This window comes from Lithobates pipiens, unplaced genomic scaffold (genome assembly GCF_037356315.1).
Source record: "Lithobates pipiens isolate NorthernLeopardFrog02 unplaced genomic scaffold, aLitPip1_a1.2 Scaffold_13, whole genome shotgun sequence".
NCBI lineage: Eukaryota > Metazoa > Chordata > Amphibia > Anura > Ranidae > Lithobates > Lithobates pipiens.
In genome coordinates, this window is record NW_027507718.1 from 421,016,216 (window position 1) to 421,036,949 (window position 20,734).

Genomic DNA, 20,734 nt, shown 5'->3' on the forward strand with positions numbered 1-20,734 from the left:
CCCCTCCCATAACTATTTTTCTTCATTCAGCAAGAAGTGAGAGAGCTGTAGCTGTGACAAGCCATTAAAAAGTGTATGTATAGCCAAAAATATTTTATTTAGTTTTGAATAGAGTGGGTAAAGGCTTTAAACCTGTCTGTTAATTTATTTCTCTTTCCCCATGAAGAGATTTCCCTTCACTTCCTGTCCTGGAGATTCAAGAGGAAGTGAGGGTAATTCCCCCTTTGAGGGCCCCCTCATTTTCTTGGATTTTCCACAGAAAGCTGGAGCCAGCTCTCAATTAGGTGGCTGGATGGATCCTGACAATATAGTCGGGACCCTTCCAGAGCCTGAATCAGCTGTGATTCTGGTTCACAGGAGAACAAAAGTAAGAGCACTACTGTGACCCAGAAGAAAAGTATGACCAAATATTCTTTGGCCATGCTTCTCTTGTAAATAATTTCAGCACTGAACATGCAGACGACTTTTCACAATATTGTGAGGGCAGCATTTGAAAGGGTTAAAACAGTTTACGCACATTAGCCAGGTAGGTATCTGTTACAGGTCATATCATTCTCACCTTAAGTATTATTGTACCCTTTAAACAAGTATGATTACATGTTATAAATTTAACCAAAGTATGCTAGGTGCAAAGTTCTTCCTGCTTCGCCCTACACCCTAGTTAAACATTGGAATATATTTATTACATTAACCCTGTGCAGAGGTTAGCGAATGTTCATGCTAGCTATATTCCTTAACAATCACTGTAAAACCTTTATTTCACAATTCTTATAAAGGGTTGTACAAACATTTCAGATCAGAGGTCAGTTCTGAATTGCTGCACTTTGCAGCTCAGTTCTGCCGATGTGACAGAAATCCAGATATGAAGATTGGCACCCCCCCTTCCCTCCACCCAACGCTAAAATCAGCTGCTGGTTAAATGCTTGATTTCTACAAGTCACTCATTGGTACCTTGGATTAATCAGTAACTTCAAAAGCAGCCTGGGTTTCTATAGAGAGGCCTGTGGGGAAAGGTAGGAGTGAGCGTATAAATGGGGGGGGGGGGGGGGGGGATTATATTCTGCAAACAAAAATGCCATCATTTTGTAAAACTTTTCATGCTCCTAAGGGGAAGTGGTTGTAAACACCTATAACAAGGCTTACCTGTAGGTACCTTGAATATCTCCTAAACTTGCACATTCTAGGAGATATTCAGTACCTGCGTTGCTGCCGACATCATCGGCGCATTCGCACTGAAGAAACGGGCCGCTGGTGCCATTTCTTCAGGAGTCATGCCGTGATGGGCAGCTCGCATGTGTATGTGCAGGAGTGACCGCATCACAGCTCAGGCCAATCACAGCGCCGGAGCCACAAACTCAGAAGTAACTTGGCTGAAAGATGTCTGTGCTGTACTCAGAGGTCTGACCCCGATCCTGTGCATCATTCTAAGCTAAGTATTTCATAATGCGCTAGTATGCATACTAGCTCATTATGCCTTTGTCTTTCCTTCCACAGGCAGTGGTCTCAGCGGGGGGCATCAATAGTTTCAAGAAACTATTAGATAAGCACCTGAAAGACCTCAACATACAGGGATATACAATGTAATACTAACATATAATCACACACATAGGTTGGACTTGATGGACTTGAGTCTTTTTTCTACCTCACCTACTATGTAACTATGTCTTGCAGGCAGGGGCGGACTGAATATTCGGCCATTCGGCCACTCGGGCACTGCCCGAGGGCCCCGGGTCACTAGGGGGTCCCATCAGGGTTGCCAGCCTCAGTAAAACCAGGGACAGTATGTAAAAATCTGTTTTTTTTTTACATCTGTCTCTGAAATGTCCCTTACCGACATCCTTTTGGTCTAAAAATCCTTAGATTATAGCTGCCCCACCTCTCCAGTACCTTCTCAGCCAATATAAATATGTCTGTGTATACTGTTTGTACATGTATGTGTATACTGTGTGATTGAATACTGTGTGGCCCCATAATCTATGATTGCCTGGGGGCCCCATAATCTCCTATTGCCCGGAGGCCCCATGAGTTGTCAGTCCACCCCTGCTTGCAGGGTTTGTTTTTTGTTTTCTTCCCGAGGTTTACTACCTCTTTAAAGCTGCAAAAAAAGGCCAAGCTGATGACTTATTTTCAGCCTTTGCGCATAAAATAGTGAACTAATACTTCCTGAACAAGTTACAATTCACATATCCTTGTTCAGAGCTAAAGGCTGAAAATTCAGCCAACTCATGCTGAATCAGTTGAAATTTAAACAATTGGTACCCCTGACAGCAGAATCTAGCTCAGCAAGTCAACTGATCAATTTACTTTTGTCGAAGGAGCCAGATGGAAAATTTGCAGCCAAACAGAGCCTGGAACCAATCAGAGGCATGCACTGTTCAAGTATTCTGGCAGCTGCTGGAGTCAGCTGTCAGAATACTCCAGCCAGCAGGTGGGGATTTATCCATGATCCATTCATCCATGCAGTTAGCATGGATAGAGAAATTAGCTAAACTTTGCTCAAAGGCTAAACTAAAACAAAATATATACGTGTCTGACAAGCCTATTCCCAGGTCCCATGTCAAGTTGAAATAGAAGCAAACACAATACAATCGCCCGCCTTTTAAATGTTGCACTGTTCTTCTATTTCTGGCATACGGTTACTAATAAACGTAATTATAAATACCTTTTTTAAACGTTTTCCAAGCAATCACATGATCACAAAGCACCGTTGAGTGTGTCTGTGTGAATGGTGGGTATGAACTCTTTCAGGTCCGACAACACCTGAGCTATGAATGCCGGTGGGATGACATAACAACTCCAAGGATTCAGCGTTGTCGGCCCTGCACAGACACACTTCCTGGAGCTTTGCTTGGAATACATTTTTATAAAGATATTTGCATTGAGATTTATTAGAAACTTTATGCAGAAAATATAAAAACACTAGGGAGACAAGGATTAAAAGGTGGGTGACTGTACTGTCTTTCCTTCTTCTTTAAGTTGTTCCAAGATTTCAGAAATGTAATAGGTCACATAAGATGTAATTCAATAAAAAATAAATGAAGTTATATGAAGTTTTGACTATGTTATTACTGTACAGGCCTAAGTAGTAGTTGATAAGCATATATACATGATGTGTTTTATATCTTCACATTATGTATGGTATAAAAATAAGTTACAGCTTAGACTTTAAAATTGTTCTTAAAGCGGGAGTCCGCCGGGAGTTCCGCCGTTTTTTTTTTTTTTTTTAAAGCTACAAATACTGCAGCTGCTGACTTTTAAAATAAGGACACTTACCCGCCCAGTGCGCCTGCGATGTCGGCACCCGAAGCCGATCTCTCGATCGTCTCTCGGGTGCTGCCGCCACCATCTTGGGTATGGGAATCAGGAAGTGGAGCCTTTCGGCTTCATTTCCTGGTTCCCTACTGCGCATGCGCGAGTCGCAATAAGGATGGTCCCGCTGCCTCTGGGATCCGTGTGTTTCCCAGCAGGCAGCGGGGGACTTTCGGAAAGGGGCGTAATCTACGCCCCTTTCCGCAGATAGCTATGCCAGAAGTGGGTGCAGATACCTCATCCCAAAGGTGTTCTATCGGGTTGAGGTCAGGATTCTGTGCAGGACAGTCAAGTATCTCCACCCCAAACTCGCTCATCCATGTCTTTATGGACCCTGCTTTGTGCACTGGTGCGCAGTCGCATTGGAACAGGAAGGTGCCATCCCCAAAACTGTTCCCACAAAAATGGGAGCATGAAATTGTCCAAAATGCCTTGGTATTCTGATGCTTTAAGAGAGCCATTCACTGGAGGAACTTGACTGGCCTGCACAGAGTCCTGACCTCAACCCCGTAGAACACTTTTGGGATGAATTAGAGTGGAGACTGTGAGTCAGGCCTTCTCTCCAACATCAGTGCCTGACCCCACAAATGCGCTTTTGGAAGAATGGTCAAAATTCCCATAGAAACACTCCTAAACCTTGTGGGCAGCCTTCCCAGAAGAGTTGGAGCTGGTATAGCTGTAAAGGGTGGGCCAACTCAACATTGAGCCCTATGGACTAAGACTGAGATGGCATTAAAGTTCATGTGCGTGTAAAGGTAGGCTTCCCTATACCTTTGGTAATATAGTGTGTGTATGTATGCATGTATGTATGTGTGCGTGTATATATATATATATATATATATATGTGTGTGTGTGTTTGTCATATCCTTGGGTTCAGTTTGAGGGATGATACTAAGCTTTAACTACACCCTTCCTGCTTGAACATTGACCTCTTACAATTTTGGTTTATTGGATGCTTGAAGTATACAGGTTACTATCTCCAATAAAATGTTATCCATTGTTCAATAGATAATGAGACACATAATATTGAAGGGTAATATTTTAAAAAGCTCAGCTCCAGTTAAAATGTTTTAGTTTTGCATACAGCAGGGAAGGGTTGAAGCCACTGTTATGCACGTACACGCGATCGGAATTCCAGCCAGAAAAAGACAGATGAGAGCTTTTCATCGGAAAATGCGACCGTGTGTGTGCTCTATCGGAATTTAGCTGTCCGAATTCCCACCAGCCCAAAATTGATAGCATGTTCTCAATTTTCCAGACGGAAAAACTTTCTATCGGTAATTCCAATCGTGTGTATGCAATTCCGACACACCAAAAATCAGGCGTGCTCAGATTCAACTACGAGACAAGAGAACTTGAGCCGATATCCATCGGAATTCGGTCGGGAAAACCATCAGAGCTTTTTCCGACGAGAATTCCGATCGTGTGTACACGACATTAGGAGTTTTTTTTTTTCTTTGCTGTATGTGACCTTATTGTGGTCAGGACATGAAGTCATGGCAAATCTCTCCAATAGGGACACAATGCCTAAAGCTGGCCATACACTAATTGAAATTTAGCTGGTTCAGCAGTGGGCAGTTGAATTTTGATCAGTGTGTGGCCATCCTTGCTAGATAAAAGTCAATCATTTGATCGACTTCTGTTGAAGGAACATGCAAAACGTTAGTTGGCCAGTGACTGTAGCCAGTCCACAATGTCCTAGCGGGGGGGGGGGGGATTTCCCCGTTGACTTTGTGTAAGTGGAGGAATCTGTTGGCTGAACGAAAAAAGACTAACTATTTGCCTCTGACAATATTTATTTTGCTGTACAGAAATAGAAAACTGCGCCAACCCTATACTAAACTAAAATAAATAACAAAAAATAGTGTCAAAATATGTAAGTAATTATCATTAAATGATTATAACGATAAAAAAACTTAAGTGCATAAAGAACACAGCAATACATAAAGAAAAAATAAAAGTCCAATCATGGAAAGTTCATATGTGAGTCCAGATAAGCGTTTGTGACACCACAGTGATTCAACACAATCCAAAAGCGCATAAAGTGCCCGTCACCGTATATTGAATGCGCTTACCAGAAAGTAAACAAATTAGGGCGTTTGTATATATTCGATGGGTCCCATCAAAAGATATCCTCCTTTTTAGTGGGTCAGCTCTCCATCTCCCAATAGTACCTTCCAGATATTAATATGCTCCGTGGTCCCAATAGGGAGCTGGTTGCCAACTTTATCTACATGGAAGGACTCTTGTGTTGTGGGGTGGAGACCGCTAGTCAGGCACAGTGAGTGGAAGCAAAGAGCTCTCTGCTTCCACTCACTGTGCCTGACTAGCGGTCTCCACCCCACAACACAAGAGTCCTTCCATGTAGATAAAGTTGGCAACCAGCTCCCTATTGGGACCACGGAGCATATTAATATCTGGAAGGTACTATTGGGAGATGGAGAGCTGACCCACTAAAAAGGAGGATATCTTTTGATGGGACCCATCGAATATATACAAACGCCCTAATTTGTTTACTTTCTGGTAAGCGCATTCAATATACGGTGACGGGCACTTTATGCGCTTTTGGATTGTGTTGAATCACTGTGGTGTCACAAACGCTTATCTGGACTCACATATGAACTTTCCATGATTGGACTTTTATTTTTTCTTTATGTATTGCTGTGTTCTTTATGCACTTAAGTTTTTTTATCGTTATAATCATTTAATGATAATTACTTACATATTTTGACACTATTTTTTGTTATTTATTTTAGTTTAGTATAGGGTTGGCGCAGTTTTCTATTTCTGTATATCTGTTGGGTGTTATATCACATCTATTGCTGCCGCCTGTTTCACATATAGTTTATTTGTTTTCACGTTTTTTCCTAGCGCGGTATATTTTTTCCATTAATATTTATTTTGCTGCCTGTGCCTTCCACTCCTGGTGATCATCTCTCCCGCCAATAATTGTACTAGTGTCACAGGGACAGGAAGTGAGGGGAAATCCCTGCTGTTTGGGTCTCAGACAGAAATAAAGACCTTTCAGAATATTAACTCTTTCCCATCCTATCTAAAATTAAAAGAAAACAAATTGCTGTAATTAGGCTTTAAACCTGTCATATGAGCGTTTGATGTGGACACGATGTATACAAGACCAGTCTGGTCAGTCATTATTTATAAATATGGTAATACATGTAATCTTATAAGCTGGTATACATCTTGTGTCCATTCCTCTATATATATATATATATATATATATATATATATATATATATATATAATATATATATATATATCTCTTGCTGCATTTACCCTTACTATCACTAGTCTATAATGTTTGAAGTGTAAAGTAGCGGGTCCTATAATTAAACAGTCGGAATTTCCATAAGGTATTACTATCCCACTTCCGAGTTGGTTAGGAAAATCCAGTCTAACCTGGTACATTTTGCCTCAGGGTGAAGAGGCTGAAGGATTCGACTCTTAATGGTGTGTTTGCTTCTGAAACTCTTATTGTCAAATAAATGAGATCATTTTATGGTTAAGAAGTAAAAAGAAAAAACAAGCATAAAAGTAGATTAGCCTTGTAGTATATATACACATGTAGATTGCCTGTGTATATAGGCAACAGTACTATGTTTGGCAACAAGATGGAATGTGGGGAAAACCGCATTGATGCATAATCGTAATAATCGTAAAGTCCAACATACATTCAGCAGTGGGTTACATATCACAATATCACACTTTACAATGCTGACCAGTAAAGAATAGTGTCCGGCATCTGCAGGGGCAGTCTGACCCTTTAGGCGGCAAAACATACAATTTTAACCAAAACCGGAGCTTAGTTTTATTGTATACAATGCAAGGTGAAAGAATCAGAGGTCAGAATTTCATCATTATTTCCTTGTTTCACAGAACGTCCTAACACCACCATGGTATAAATGGGGGGTGTAAAAATAGGTGGTTCAGCCATGGTTTTACCAGCAGAGCTGCCTGAGGGGATTGCAGAGCAGAGTATTGCTGCAGCTGCAAAATTATTCCCCCTGGCGCTTTTGGCGGCGAGCAGTTGCAGTATGGTTGTGCCAGCTTTTGAAGGTTAAAACAGCTTTCCAACTGTCAAACCGTGAATTGCTTCTTAGAGGGGCAGCATGTGTAAATGGGCCTTAGGCTGGGTTAACACTATGTGGGGCACAGCAGGGGGGTCTGATGAGCCACTGTCAATCAAAGGCGCAAGGGCATTATAGGAGGAGGTCTGAGCTCTCATTGGGGAGATAAAGGATGAGCATCAGCATTTTAAATTCCATTTAAACAAGTCAGTCTACTAGTTCTTCAAACAAGTCAGTCTACTAGATCTTCATATATTAAAAGAGAACAAAAAAACAGGACTTTAAAAAGCCTTTCGTACAGCTGCAGTTCGCTGACTTTATTCGTGTTATGACAAATTTTTAGATTGGTGGAAACGGTTGGCACATTCTCTATTCCTGCTGAAGCCAAGAGCTGCAATTATGTTTTACTAAGTTTGGAAGCTCACCTTCTTTTGAGCTGAGGCTTGGGTGATGTGGCACTCACCATGGCAACCTTTTTCATATAACCAAATGAAAAAAGTAATTGTGCCCTCCAGCTTGTAGAACCTGTCTGTCAACAGTCTGCCTGTGATCCAAACCTGCTGTATAGTAATCAAGATTAAGGAGATTGTGGAGCCTCACTTAAACAGTACATAAGGTAACAAAGAAGAATATAGTGCAGGTAAAAGAAAAACAGACTTTACACCATTGAGAAATACAGTTATAGACTTTAGGCAAGAGCATACAACTAATCATGGAGGAATAGAAAGAAAAGTTGTTGCTATCAGCACTTTATTAGGTTTCAAGACTTTCAAAAAGCAAGGAATTCATTTTTTTTTGCTATATATTTTTCACAATCAGACTTATCCTAAATAACCATCAAAATCAAGTTGTTGTTCCCAGCCAATTCGCAGTGATCAAGCCCTTATATGCCCTTGTACACACGGTCGGACATTCGATTTTGTCCGAAACTGGTGTTGCATACACACGGTCAGACAAAGTTGTCGGAAAATCCGATCGTTCGTAACGTGATGACGTTATTTAGTTACGACGGGACTACGTTCAGGCTAGTAGCCAATAGCTTTGGTCTAAGAATTTGATCTGAGCACGCGTGGCACTTTGTCCGATTGGAATTCTCTACAAACAGATCCATCATGCCCCTGCCCCAAAGCACCCATCTCCCCATGTTGAGGGCATGCAGTCTGGTATGGTTGCATGTTCGGATAAGGGGTCTGGTATGGTATTTTGCCCCACGCCATTTTTTTTTTATTTTGGTGTGTGGGGGTCCCCTCCAAATCCATACTAGACCCAAGGGCCTGGTATGGACCCGGGGGGGGGCACGCTGTTGACTCACCGGTTGTTAAGGATGTGGCAGCCGGCTTTCCTACCTCCTCCTTAGCAACCAGCTATATACAGTGTAAAAAAAAAGAAATAAAAAAACACAAATCGGCAAAAACGCAGTCCATTGAATTCTATTACATGCAAAATGCTACATTTTGCAGGAAAAAAAGTCCCCGACCCTTTCCAAAAACAAATATGAGAGTTATTGCCGACCTTTTATATGTTCTAATTGATTGTTAGGTGATTTATTTCACTTGTTGAAGAGGCAGCTTTCACTGAACATTTTATTGTATTTGATTGGTGCCACTTCTTGTTTTTTGGATTACAGATTTGGATATTTTACTTAAAAACTGTACTAATTAAAATGCACATTACATTTTTATATTGTCCATGCATTTCTATTGACTAGAATTTTACCAAAACACATGAAAGATGCAGTAAGCAGGATTATTCAAAATGGCAACATACTGCCATCTAACACAACACACTGTTGTGAAGTGCTTCATAGATAATAGTAGCAACTGGTTTTCATGTTACATAATTACATAGTTACATAATAGACGAGGTTGAAAAAAAGACACAAGTCCATCAAGTCAAAACTATGTGTGATTGTATGTCAGTATTACATGGTATATCCCTGTATGTTGCGGTCGTTCAGGTGTTTTTAGTGTGCTGTGATGCTACATTGTACCACACCAAAAATTTGATAATTTGAACCAGCCCTGAAAGATAGGGCAAATGAATGTCCATGCTCTATCTAGCTGCCCTTTTTTCCTCTAATGTCTGACAGTCACTTAAGCTGGCCATATACGGCTCGAATCAAGGCTGGTTCAGCAGGCACTCGACTAGATTCGAACCATGTATGGGCAAGCTGAATGTACCCAACTTGGGTACAACCAGCCTGTCAGATTTTAAATGTTACTATTGCTAGTGGCTAACAGTAGTCATGGCTCCCCCCACTGGAAGAACACAATGGCTCCATAGGAGGGATTCCCCCACTAACACTAAGGCCGGGTTCACACTGTAACCCACTGCAGATTGCATAGGAGCGCTGTGTGTCCCTGTTCCCCATTCCAGGGATGAATCAGGGCCGATTCTATGCCTCAGTTCAGCCCTGAAACAGAGCCAAAGATGCGTGCAGTGCACTCCGCAGCCACAACGGAGATATATCAACTGGCTCCGTAGGGAGCCAGTCACATTCTCCTGCTATACGAATTGGATGCAGGGAAACCCATATCTAATTTGCATAGGTGTGAACCCAGCCTGACTGACATCAACCCATTATGAGGGGAAGGGGAGCAGGCGGTTGTTACCAGTGCCACTAATTTACAGGAAAGCAGAAGGCCCAAAACAAGTTTTTAAACTGTCAGATTAACAATAATCTGTTTGAGTAGATGGTTGATGGGCAACTATCTTCATAGACATGAAAACTGTTACCCATGCTGGCTACAAATTGCCAGATCAAGATGGCTGTTATCTTATGTCTATAATTATCTTAAATCCAACTTTAAACCTTTATCCCAACCTTTACATTTTCTGTAATTGGAGAAAAAACAAAAACTGTAGTAGGTATACATATATAGTGAGAAGTCATTGCTCCCCTTTCTTATCACCAAGAGTGTTGCATTTGTAAGACACATATCTGAAACTTTTCACCTAAAGCCTCAAAACCTGATTTTTGTTTTATGGCAACAATTGGGCTATGAATACCATGACCACATTAAAGTGGAACTTTATTCAGAAAGTTTAAAGTGACATGAAGCCTTTCTTGTTTTTTTTTAAACTAAAATAACAAGCATGTTAAACTTACCAGCTCCATGCAATAGATTTGCACAGAGCAGCCCTGATCCTCCTTTTCTGGGGTGTCCCGCCTGCGCTCCAGGCACTAACTTTTCAGCGAGTGTACCAATGGGAAGCCACTTTGGGGGCACCCGTGCAGGCTCTCTTCTGAGCTGCTCAGTCTGCATCTATTGACACAGACCAGGTGACTCAGCCCTGCCCACCCCCCACTCCCTCGTCACAGCATTTAATTGACAGCAGCAGCTTCTGCTGCTATCATTCTGTCCAATGAGGAGGGAGACAGCGTTGGGAACCGCTGCTCTCGGGCACATTGCTGGATAGGATCAGGTAAGAACAGGGGTGGGGGCTGGGGGGGCTCCTGCAACACAGAAGGTTTTTTACATTAATGCATTATGGTAAAAACTCTTGAGGCTTTAGAGCCACTATAAGTCCTGCTAGATTACTTCAGGCTGGCCACTTTTGCAGGTATAGCTATGTAAAATATTAAAAATAAGTGCCTATACTGTTTAAAATCCAGTAATACGTCATCTCACCCTGCTCTGAATATGGTCAGTTGTTCTCCATTTTTGGCATTGTGCTGAAAATCAGGCTGGGTTCACACTATACTACACGACAGTAGTAGGACTTTCATCCTACTTTGCTCTGCGACATCAGTCTTAAGCCTCATACACACGATCAGACTTTGTACAAACTTTCCCGTGGATTTTTGTACAAAGGGCGTCGGCCCTGAACTTGTATTGCATACACACAGCAGGACTTTTTCAGCCAACTTTCACCAAATCGTGTGTTTTTTCTGCTCTTTACCGCCACCTTTGGTCAACTTCTGTATTGTTGTCTGCTCTTTTGCATTGATTCTGAGCATGCGTGTTTGTACTTTGTACAAAAGTCCTATGGTTTTCTGTACACACGTTCAGACTTTGCTCCATCAGACTTTTGTTGCCAGAAAGTTTGTCCGTTCGCACAGCCAACAAAAGTCAGAAGAAAACCGAAAAAGTTTGTCCGATGGAGCATACACACGGTCGGATGTTGCTCCAAAACAGCTAATTTGCATGTTTGTTGTCAAAAAGTCTGATCGTGTGTACGGGCCTTAACATTGGTCCTACATCCATCTGACTTTCATGAACAGGATACTACTTTGATCTGACTTTTCAGATAGTAGACTTGTCCTTTGACCAATCAAAACTAACACACAATGGGGCTACAGCAGGGGGCAGGAAATAACACAATGTCGGATGCCAAAGTCGGATGGTTAGGACAAGGATCCGACTTTGATCCTACTTCAGTGATAATCAATGGGCTGAAGTAGGATCAAAGTCAGACCAAAGTAGTACAGGGAGCATTTTCAAAGTCGGACCGACTTGTGTCGGACCAGTTAAGACAGATTCCATAGGGAAACATTGATTTTCACATGTCATACGACATGAGCTCCCAATGTTGCAGCGTTTGTCATATCAGTGTGAACCCGGCCTTAGAGCCACTAGCAGACAATCTGCTGACAGCCTAAAGATTTATTACTGCTCGGGGACTCTGGACTTAAGCAAAATGGCAACTTCCAGCAAGAAGAAACAGATGCAATGCTGGAAGCAATTTACAGCACACACTAGTTTTGGTAGCATAATTATAAATGTCCAATGTATGTTCCTTGCTAAAGAGCATTATTTCTATCAAATTGTTATGGGTAAAGTTCTGCTTTTAACAACTTTCAATTATTCTGCCAAATTAATTGGTTAAAATATGGGATGTGTGTGTGTGTGTGTGTGTGTGTGTGTGTGGCCAAAGCATATTTTCCTAAATTTTCAAATTTTAGAGTAGGGAAGGATTAGGGCTTTTGTCAGTTTTTATTGCTGTGTCCTTCTAGGTATATTTCCCATCATTTTATGTCCCAGTTGTGGTCTCAGGTATACTCTGGTGATCATTGTTGTAACTAGGACCAAAAGAATTATGGGCAATCTATAATTTTACAGAAGTCACCAAGACAAGGGGTGAGGGGAAATTTTCTACTGTGAACAACTTTTCTGGTAACAACAGTCTCAAAGGAAAATCTCTCCATTTTGAGGAGCTTTCCTATTATGTCTTGTTGAAGCTCCAGGCAGGAGGCGAAAATGAATTTCCAATGGGACATGGGAAGCAAAAGATAACTGATGGGATTTAATGCTTTCCTAATATTTCCAATACAATACAACCCTAATTCTTATAAGAAAAACAAGCCTTTATGTGAATCAACCCTGTTTGTGAGGCTCCCATATAGTCATACATGGAGGCATTAAAAAAATTAGGAACTGTGGCTAGGACCTTTCAGTATTTGGCAGGTGAGAAGGAGCTAAACTTGAGAAAAACTCAGTTTGTACGGCAACCTTTATCTAAATACCGTGTCTGCTAAAGCACTGCAAGAGTACAAATCACAGTGAAATATGGTGACGTCCTTCACCTAATCAGTGATGACTTCTGAACCATGCAATTCAAAGGCTCAGACCTAACCTTCATTCTGCACTAAAGTTTGCATTACTGTATAAAAAGATATCATAATGGAATTTAGCAATTATTTGAGAACTTCATGATAAGAATATACTCCAGGGCACCAAGAAACCGACTACTTGCAAGTTGCATAACCAATAAAGAACTCAAAATAAGGACACAGGAGCTCTCAAGAGAGTGTAGGTAATCTTATTGCCCATTGACACCTGTGCACATGGAATATTATTTTTAACACCACAATTCCCAACTTAGGACACATTTCGAATGTGTGTTATTGAATATTTTACCTGAGATGCATTAATAAGGCCATTGATGTGCATAACACATTTTCTTAATGCATTGCAACACACACATGTGTGTTGCAGTGGGTGTGTTAGTGCATTGGGGTGTTGTTAAAAATGCATTACATCACAATGCACCACTCTGTAGTACATGTGTTGCTATGCATTTGCATATGCAAGATAAAACAAGTGGTTTACAGTGTGCTACCGCAATGCACCAGCATGTAATTATTGTCCTCCAGCAGTGGAGTGTACACTATGAACACATTAGCATTTATGAAAGGATTGTGTTGAGATTTTACAGTGCAGAGATCATAAATATTTAATTGAACACTAGTGGTTGTATTTCAGATGTGGTTTACACACACTGATTATGAAAGCCACAGACAGAAGAAATGTGTAAGGCTCCATGCACATTGGGCTTAAAAAAACGTCTGTTTTCTTGGGAGTAAAAAACGCTCATATAGAGAATTTTTTGTACAAAGTTTAGACGAGTTTAGGAGAGTTTTACGTTTTTTCTGCCTCCAAGCTCCAATCAGAAACACGAACCAGGAGGTTTTTTTTTTCTGCTTCTAAACTTTAAACTCAAAATATGCCTCTTAATGTCCTAATCTACATGGACACATAGGATAACATTGAGCTACTTCTACAGGCAGGACACAAAACTCCTGTAGAAGCAATTTTTAAGCCAGTGTGCATGGAGCCTGAAAATGTCCTGTGAAGCAGCATCACTAGTACAGTACTGTTCATTCAGATGTACTGTAATTGTGTAGTCAAGCAGTAAAGCCAATTTAAAGTTTGTCAAAATAACAAACTTTCACTATGTTCTAAAATAGGTAAATGCTTTGGATTATTTTCAAATCAGACCAGCATTATTTGATTATATTAGTATTGGAAAGAGATGGAAAAAGAGGGGGGAGATACAAGCCTTTTAAATTGGAATTCATGTATATCTAAAGCCAAAATATTTTGTATAGGGTGGAACAGTTGAAACAGCTATTAGGTTTTCTTTTTGCCATCTGTGTCTCTTTTGGGAGAAAAAACTACACTTCCTGTCCCATAGACACAAAAATAAGGGAAATTCAGTCTTAGAGCCCTTTCACACTGCCCATAGCGTCGGCGGTAAAACGCCACTATTTTTAGCGCCGTTTTACCATCGGATTTGCAGTGCATTTCGGCCGCTTTTAACCCCCCGCTAGCGGCCGAGAAAGGGTTACAACCGCCCGCAATACCCCGCAATGGCGGCGTTTTGCCAGTGGTAATGATTTCAATGGGGAGCAGCGGTGGAGGAGCCGTAAACACACCGCTCCTTCACCGCTCCAAAGAAGCTGCTGGCAGGAAATTTCCTGACGTCCTGACAGCAGCAGTTTGAGGGCAGATTGCAGGGGCTATTTCTAACGCTATAGCGCCTGCAAAACGCCCTTGGTGTGAAAGGGCTCTTAGCTGTCACCAAAAGACGTGTCCCCATTGGAAGATTGCTCCTCTGTTTCTGTGGCAACTCAAATTTTTGAACTTTCTGTCCCAGTGAGAATGGTCATCAGGACACATACAAAGGATGAATCTCCCCAGCAGGGAAAACCTGGTTCTAACCCTTCTCAACTCAAAAAAATATATATTTTGGCTTTACATACATTTCAAGTAGATAAAATATTTTGGAGAATTCCCTAGGAAAAAAGTGGACCTACCAATATCAAGCCATAGGCCTTCATGTATGGTCTCTCTTCGTATAACTTTTGGCAGGGGCACAAAAATGTGGCATAATATTACAAGGGGTAGCATGATGATGTTATTTGCAGCATCTGGTTTAGTAAAAGTTGAATTGGCCATCTAAAAAAATAAATAAAATGTCAGTTTTTACATGTGGCCTGTTTATATCTCAATCAATGCATACAGATAATCAGTATATAATGTCTATTAAAGCCATGAATGATTTGGAGTAAATTAAATACACTAGTCACTCCTTTTAGAAGGCCTACTAACCAACATTATTAAATGTATATAAGGAAACATGTTTTTAGACATTAAAGGGGTTGTAAAGACAGGTTTTGTATCATTCTATGCATTAAGATAAAAAGCCTGCTGTGTTCAGCAGCTCCCCTAATATTTACCTGAGGTCCCTCTCTGTCCAGTGATGTCCACAAGTGTCTTAGCCATCCGAGATTCTCCTTCCTGATTGGCTTCGACACAGCAGTGGCGTCAATCAAAGTCAGCTAGCCAATTAGGGGGGCGGGGCCAGGTCGGGCTCCGTGTCGGAATGGACACAGGGAGCTGTGACTCAGCTCAGGTGCCTCCATAGCAAGCTGCTTGCTGTGAGGTCATTGAACAGGAGGGAGGAGCCAGGAGCACAGAAGAGGGACCCGAGAAGAGGAGGATCTGGGCTGCTCTGTGCAAATCCACTGCAACAGAGCAGGTAAGTATAACATATTTTTTTATAATAATAATAATAAAAAAAGACTTTACAATCACTTTAAGATTACTGTAGCACACCCTGTAATGGCTAATAATGTGAAGTGGTTATTGCTATTACACACTTTTATTGTCACTAAAATGTCAAACACATCAACTTATTATCTTTGTGTATTTGTGAATATTTTTATTAACGTATGTACTGTCTCCTTAAACTTTAAAGATACTACATTTGTAATGAATGCAGTTCATTTTAAAAGTTTTCTGATTTAAGTTAAAATCTATTGTGTAAACGATTTCTGTCTACTATTGTGCAAGCTGCTACATGATAAGGAGTGTCTCTTGGTTTCTGCACTGTATTGCTCTTTCTTCATATATATTTTCCTTGTAGTTCTGTTTTAGCCAAGTTTTTATATGACTAATTTTCTCCAGAAATCTGTTTAGCAGCAAGAAATTATTTATACCAAAAACTGTGTTTTTATTCTGTACCAGTGTCCTTGATTATTTCATTAATACTTTGTTTTTATTTTAAAAAGGTTTCAGCAAGTATTGCATGACTTTGGCATAATGACAGCAGAGGATTCTATTGCTATGATGAGTAACGATTCTTCTAACATGTCAGCCTCAAAGATCACAGAGGGAGTTGTCGGTGCACCAAATGAAGCTGCTCTCATTTCACTTATGGAACGTACAGGGTACGTGATGGTTCAAGAAAATGGACAAAGAAAATATGGAGGTCCACCACCAGGGTGGGAAGGGCTTCACCCCCCACGTGGCTGTGAAGTTTTCATTGGCAAAATACCCCGTGATGTCTATGAGGATGAGCTTGTTCCAGTCTTTGAAAGTGTAGGTCGTATCTATGAAATGCGCCTAATGATGGACTTTGATGGAAAGAATCGGGGATATGCTTTTGTCATGTACACACAGAAACATGAAGCCAAGAGGGCAGTCCGAGAACTTAATAATTATGAAATCAGGCCTGGAAGGCTCTTAGGTGTTTGTTGCAGTGTAGATAACTGTCGACTTTTTATTGGGGGGATTCCAAAGATGAAGAAAAGAGAAGAGATTCTAGAAGAAATCTCCAAAGTAACTGAAGGAGTTTTAGATGTTATAGTCTATGCTAGTGCTGCTGATAAGATGAAAAATAGAGGCTTTGCCTTTGTAGAATATGAAAGCCACCGAGCAGCTGCCATGGCCAGAAGGAAATTGATGCCTGGAAGAATCCAGCTATGGGGTCATCAGATTGCTGTTGACTGGGCAGAACCAGAAATTGATGTTGATGAAGATGTGATGGAAACTGTCAAAATCCTTTATGTGCGGAACCTTATGATTGAAACACCTGAGGATACAATTAAAAAGGTGTTTGGCCAGTACAATCCTGGATGTGTGGAACGGGTTAAGAAAATACGGGATTATGCCTTTGTGCATTTTACCAGTCGAGATGATGCAGTGGAGGCCATGAGGAACCTTAATGGGACTGAACTAGAAGGCTCTTGCATAGAAGTCACATTGGCTAAACCAGTAGATAAGGAACAGTACACACGATACCAGAAAGCTGCTAAAGGAACAACCACCACGGCTACAGTCACAGAAGTCGCTCAGCCCAATTATGTTTACTCATGCGATCCATACACATTAGCCTATTATGGATACCCATACAATGCCTTGATTGGTCCAAACAGAGATTACTTTGTGAAAGGTTGGTAACTGTAACAAAAGTGTTTCACCTTTATCTAACTTTTAAGTTATTATTTGAGAAAATAATTAACGTCCTTTTGATCCTTTCTTTTATTTAAACTCATGATAAAATGCTATATGTAGCATAAACTGAATTTTTAGTACTGGATGAATTTCAGCAACTTCATCCACTTTTTCACTGAGACAACCAAGTCAGGAGAACTATGCTTGAGTACCAAATTCTGGCAACTCTCCATAGCCAGTGATGTCTCAATAGCCTTGCTTGTCTTTTGTCAGTTGGATGATTTCAGCCACTGGGACATATAGCAATCTGGTAATGCAACAGATAATGTATTCAAACAGTGCTGAAAATCAAAACTGATTTTCCTGTGGGTTATTTTACAGTTGCACTGGGTTTTATTTAGAATAATTATTTGTAAGTGGGGAAAAAAATTAGAATCAAGCTGTCTTTTTTTGTAACGTGCACATTGGAAAATTATTGTTTTTTTTAATAAACTCACTACTGTTTAAATGCACATACCAATGTGTAGGAGAAGTGTAGGGAGGTAGTACTTGGTCTGTATTTGCTTCTTCTTGTGCAATTTTATGACACATTCAATTGCCATTGAGAACCTAAGATCTTTACATCAAACTCCTCCACAATCTAACTTCCTTATGGCAGCCATATAATGAGGAAGGTGGGGATTAGTTAGTACAGGAGATTGGATTCAAAAGGAAACCTGTGCAAAGAGATTTCTGAAAGCCTTCCCTCTTCAGAACTTCTAAATCACTGACCTGGAGCAAATATGCAGCCAACAAAACCAGAGTAAGCTCAACATTTCTGATTGCCATGTTAGTTGCAGTTTAGTGACTGCAATTGGATCAGCCCGAAAGCCAAGAGATTTGAATTTTCAGACAAATAAGCCAGCAATGGCAGATATCATATTTTTCAAAGTAAAGAATTCCTTTAAAAATCACTTTCAAAAACTAAAATTTCCCAGACCGCTTGTGCCTTTAAAATAGACTCATAAACAGTTCAGCAGCTGAGTTTGACTTGTAACTTCAATTGCTCATCACTTATAATGATGAACAAGAAATAAAAAAAATGTTCCACATCTCTGCTTTGTGCAGCTTGAGCCATGTACTGGCTGTTTCTCCAGAACATGGCTAAGCATCATGGGCAATATACTTCTTTGCTGTATCTTTGTGCTGGATGTTGATGTTACTAGAGAATGTTATCCTTTAACTATTCTTTCCCTCTTTCCTTCTGCAAATTTGTAAGGATCATCTCAAATCTAAGAGAAGAACATAAATCTCCAGAATGTTTGTACAGCCTTGAATATTCTTTAGCAAGCACATTGATTTACATTATAACATGATACTCACATTTAATTACCATAAGTCATTTCATCACCATTGTAGTTTACAGCAAGGGCTTAAGTTTCTATGAAGTGCTCTGTGATGTCAATAAAAGGTGGACATAGCTAGATGCAACCTGTAACTCTTGGTAAACAAGCTGGATATATGATGTAAATGAGTAACAAATGTGTTGTTTAGAGGACCTGAACATTCTGTGGATCAGCATTCATCATACATGGGGCGATTCTCATTTGTACTAAACTAAGTGACCTCATCTGCTTACAAATTACCTGTGTATAGGACCAAACCAGACCTACACAATGAATCGTTATTTATTCTACTAAAAGGACATTATAGATTTCTGATTGTATCTGTACCTATTGTCTGTTTATATTAGCCTGCAGCTTCCGATGCCACATGTCTTAAAGAGAATGAAAGGCCCCGTTTTATTTTTTGCTGTCTGTGCCCCATTGGCGAGAATTTTCTTTACTTTCTATACAGGAAATGTAACAGGAAATTAAAGGAAATGTCTATAAACTGAGGGGAATTCCTCTCTTACACAGTTGGCATTGGAACAGATGTTCCCACTGGAAGAGTACCCTCACATACTGTTCTGCAGACAACTCAATTTTGGATTTCTATCACTTTCTGCCTCGGTGATAATAGTCACCAGGACAAAGTGAGGCTCAATTTACCTAGTGAGGACACAAAGAGCAATGGAAAAAAAATACAACATTGTGGATGGACTTGGGTACAATCAGCCTGCCCATACATGGTTTGAATCTCGGCCAGTTCAGCAGGGACCATCGAACCATCCATGGATGACCTAACCTTGCGCTCTCTAAAACATAAAAAAAAAAAAAGTTTTAGCTATATATTCACTTTACCCAACACTGGCTACTCCTGATGCCTGCACATCAGGCCTATTGTGCTAGATTGAAAATTAAATGCAAATATGAACACAGATTCTCTGGTGAATAGCCAAAGCCACCTTCCATCATAGTGATGGACTCATAGTGAAGAACTAGAGAGGGTGGTCCAAACCCAAAAACCACAGAATTTAGCTGCCTATTCTTTATTAGAGCAACAAATAGGAAGTCACAATGGGGCCCTACGCATACAAAACAATTAATTAGAAGACTGAAAAAGCACGAAAAAAATACTGACAGCTCCAGTATTAGACACTGTACTAACCATGCAAGGTTAGTCCAGTGATCTCCCACGCTGAGCTGTTGTGTTCTGACAGGGGGAACAGAAGACTCCAATCAGCGCTCTCTGCCATTGGCTTAAGTTAGCTTAAATGGAGCAGATTTGTCACAACATGGTCCCTGTGGCTACGTTTTTTGAAACTGAGAGCCACGAACACTTGATGTGGTATACATTCCTGAGGTAAAGCATGCTCAGTGAGAAGGTTGTACAGTGAAGAGAAGGATTGAGAGATAAGGATAGTTGAAACTGAGAATACTGAAGTAGAAAGAATAGTCTTAAAATTTAGCTGCAGCTAATAACAATCAGTCAGAAGTCATGTTTCAGAAAAGGAATCTGGTTTGCTTTGCATTTACTCTGGTCTTTGTAAAAGGGCTTCTCTGGTTGTATTGCTTGAAAGTTAAACCTCATACAATTTAATTGTCGTACCTAATGCTGAAACCAACAATGAACCATTGCTTTGCCTTTTGATGCATTTTACAAAGCTTCAGACTAACAAATTACATTGTAGCACATTGTGGAAATGTTCTACGTGCTGCATTTTTGATGTATTGACTGGTATTCTGGCATTTAAGTTAGCTTAAATGGAGCATCCAAATTCATGCACACAAAAAGACAATAACCTTATTAAAACGAAATGAGATTATTTTAACAAAGTGTTAAAAGGAATTATCATTGCTGCCCAACAGCAGCCATTTTGTTTCTCATTTAAGGAAAGAATGAATTATCTTACTGGTTCTGTATATGGCACTTTGATAAACGAATTTGAGTGCTCATAAATCCAGCTTGTTCACAGCTTGTTGTGGAAGCCTACTTTAGTAAACCATACCAGTGGCC

The 20,734-nt window shown here is 40.4% G+C and overlaps 1 protein-coding gene across 8 annotated transcripts in view; it reads left to right on the forward strand.

The window, feature by feature from the left end:
* Positions 1-20,734, forward strand: part of RBM47 (RNA binding motif protein 47) — a 172,106-nt gene that overhangs the window by 137,906 nt on the left and 13,466 nt on the right. For all 8 annotated transcript variants that reach the window (XM_077477594.1, XM_077477598.1, XM_077477593.1 and 5 more), the window contains one exon: positions 16,192-17,354. In XM_077477594.1, the coding sequence (XP_077333720.1) occupies positions 16,223-17,354 (1,132 nt within the window). In that variant the 5' untranslated portion in view covers positions 16,192-16,222. The remainder of the gene's footprint in view (positions 1-16,191; positions 17,355-20,734) is intronic.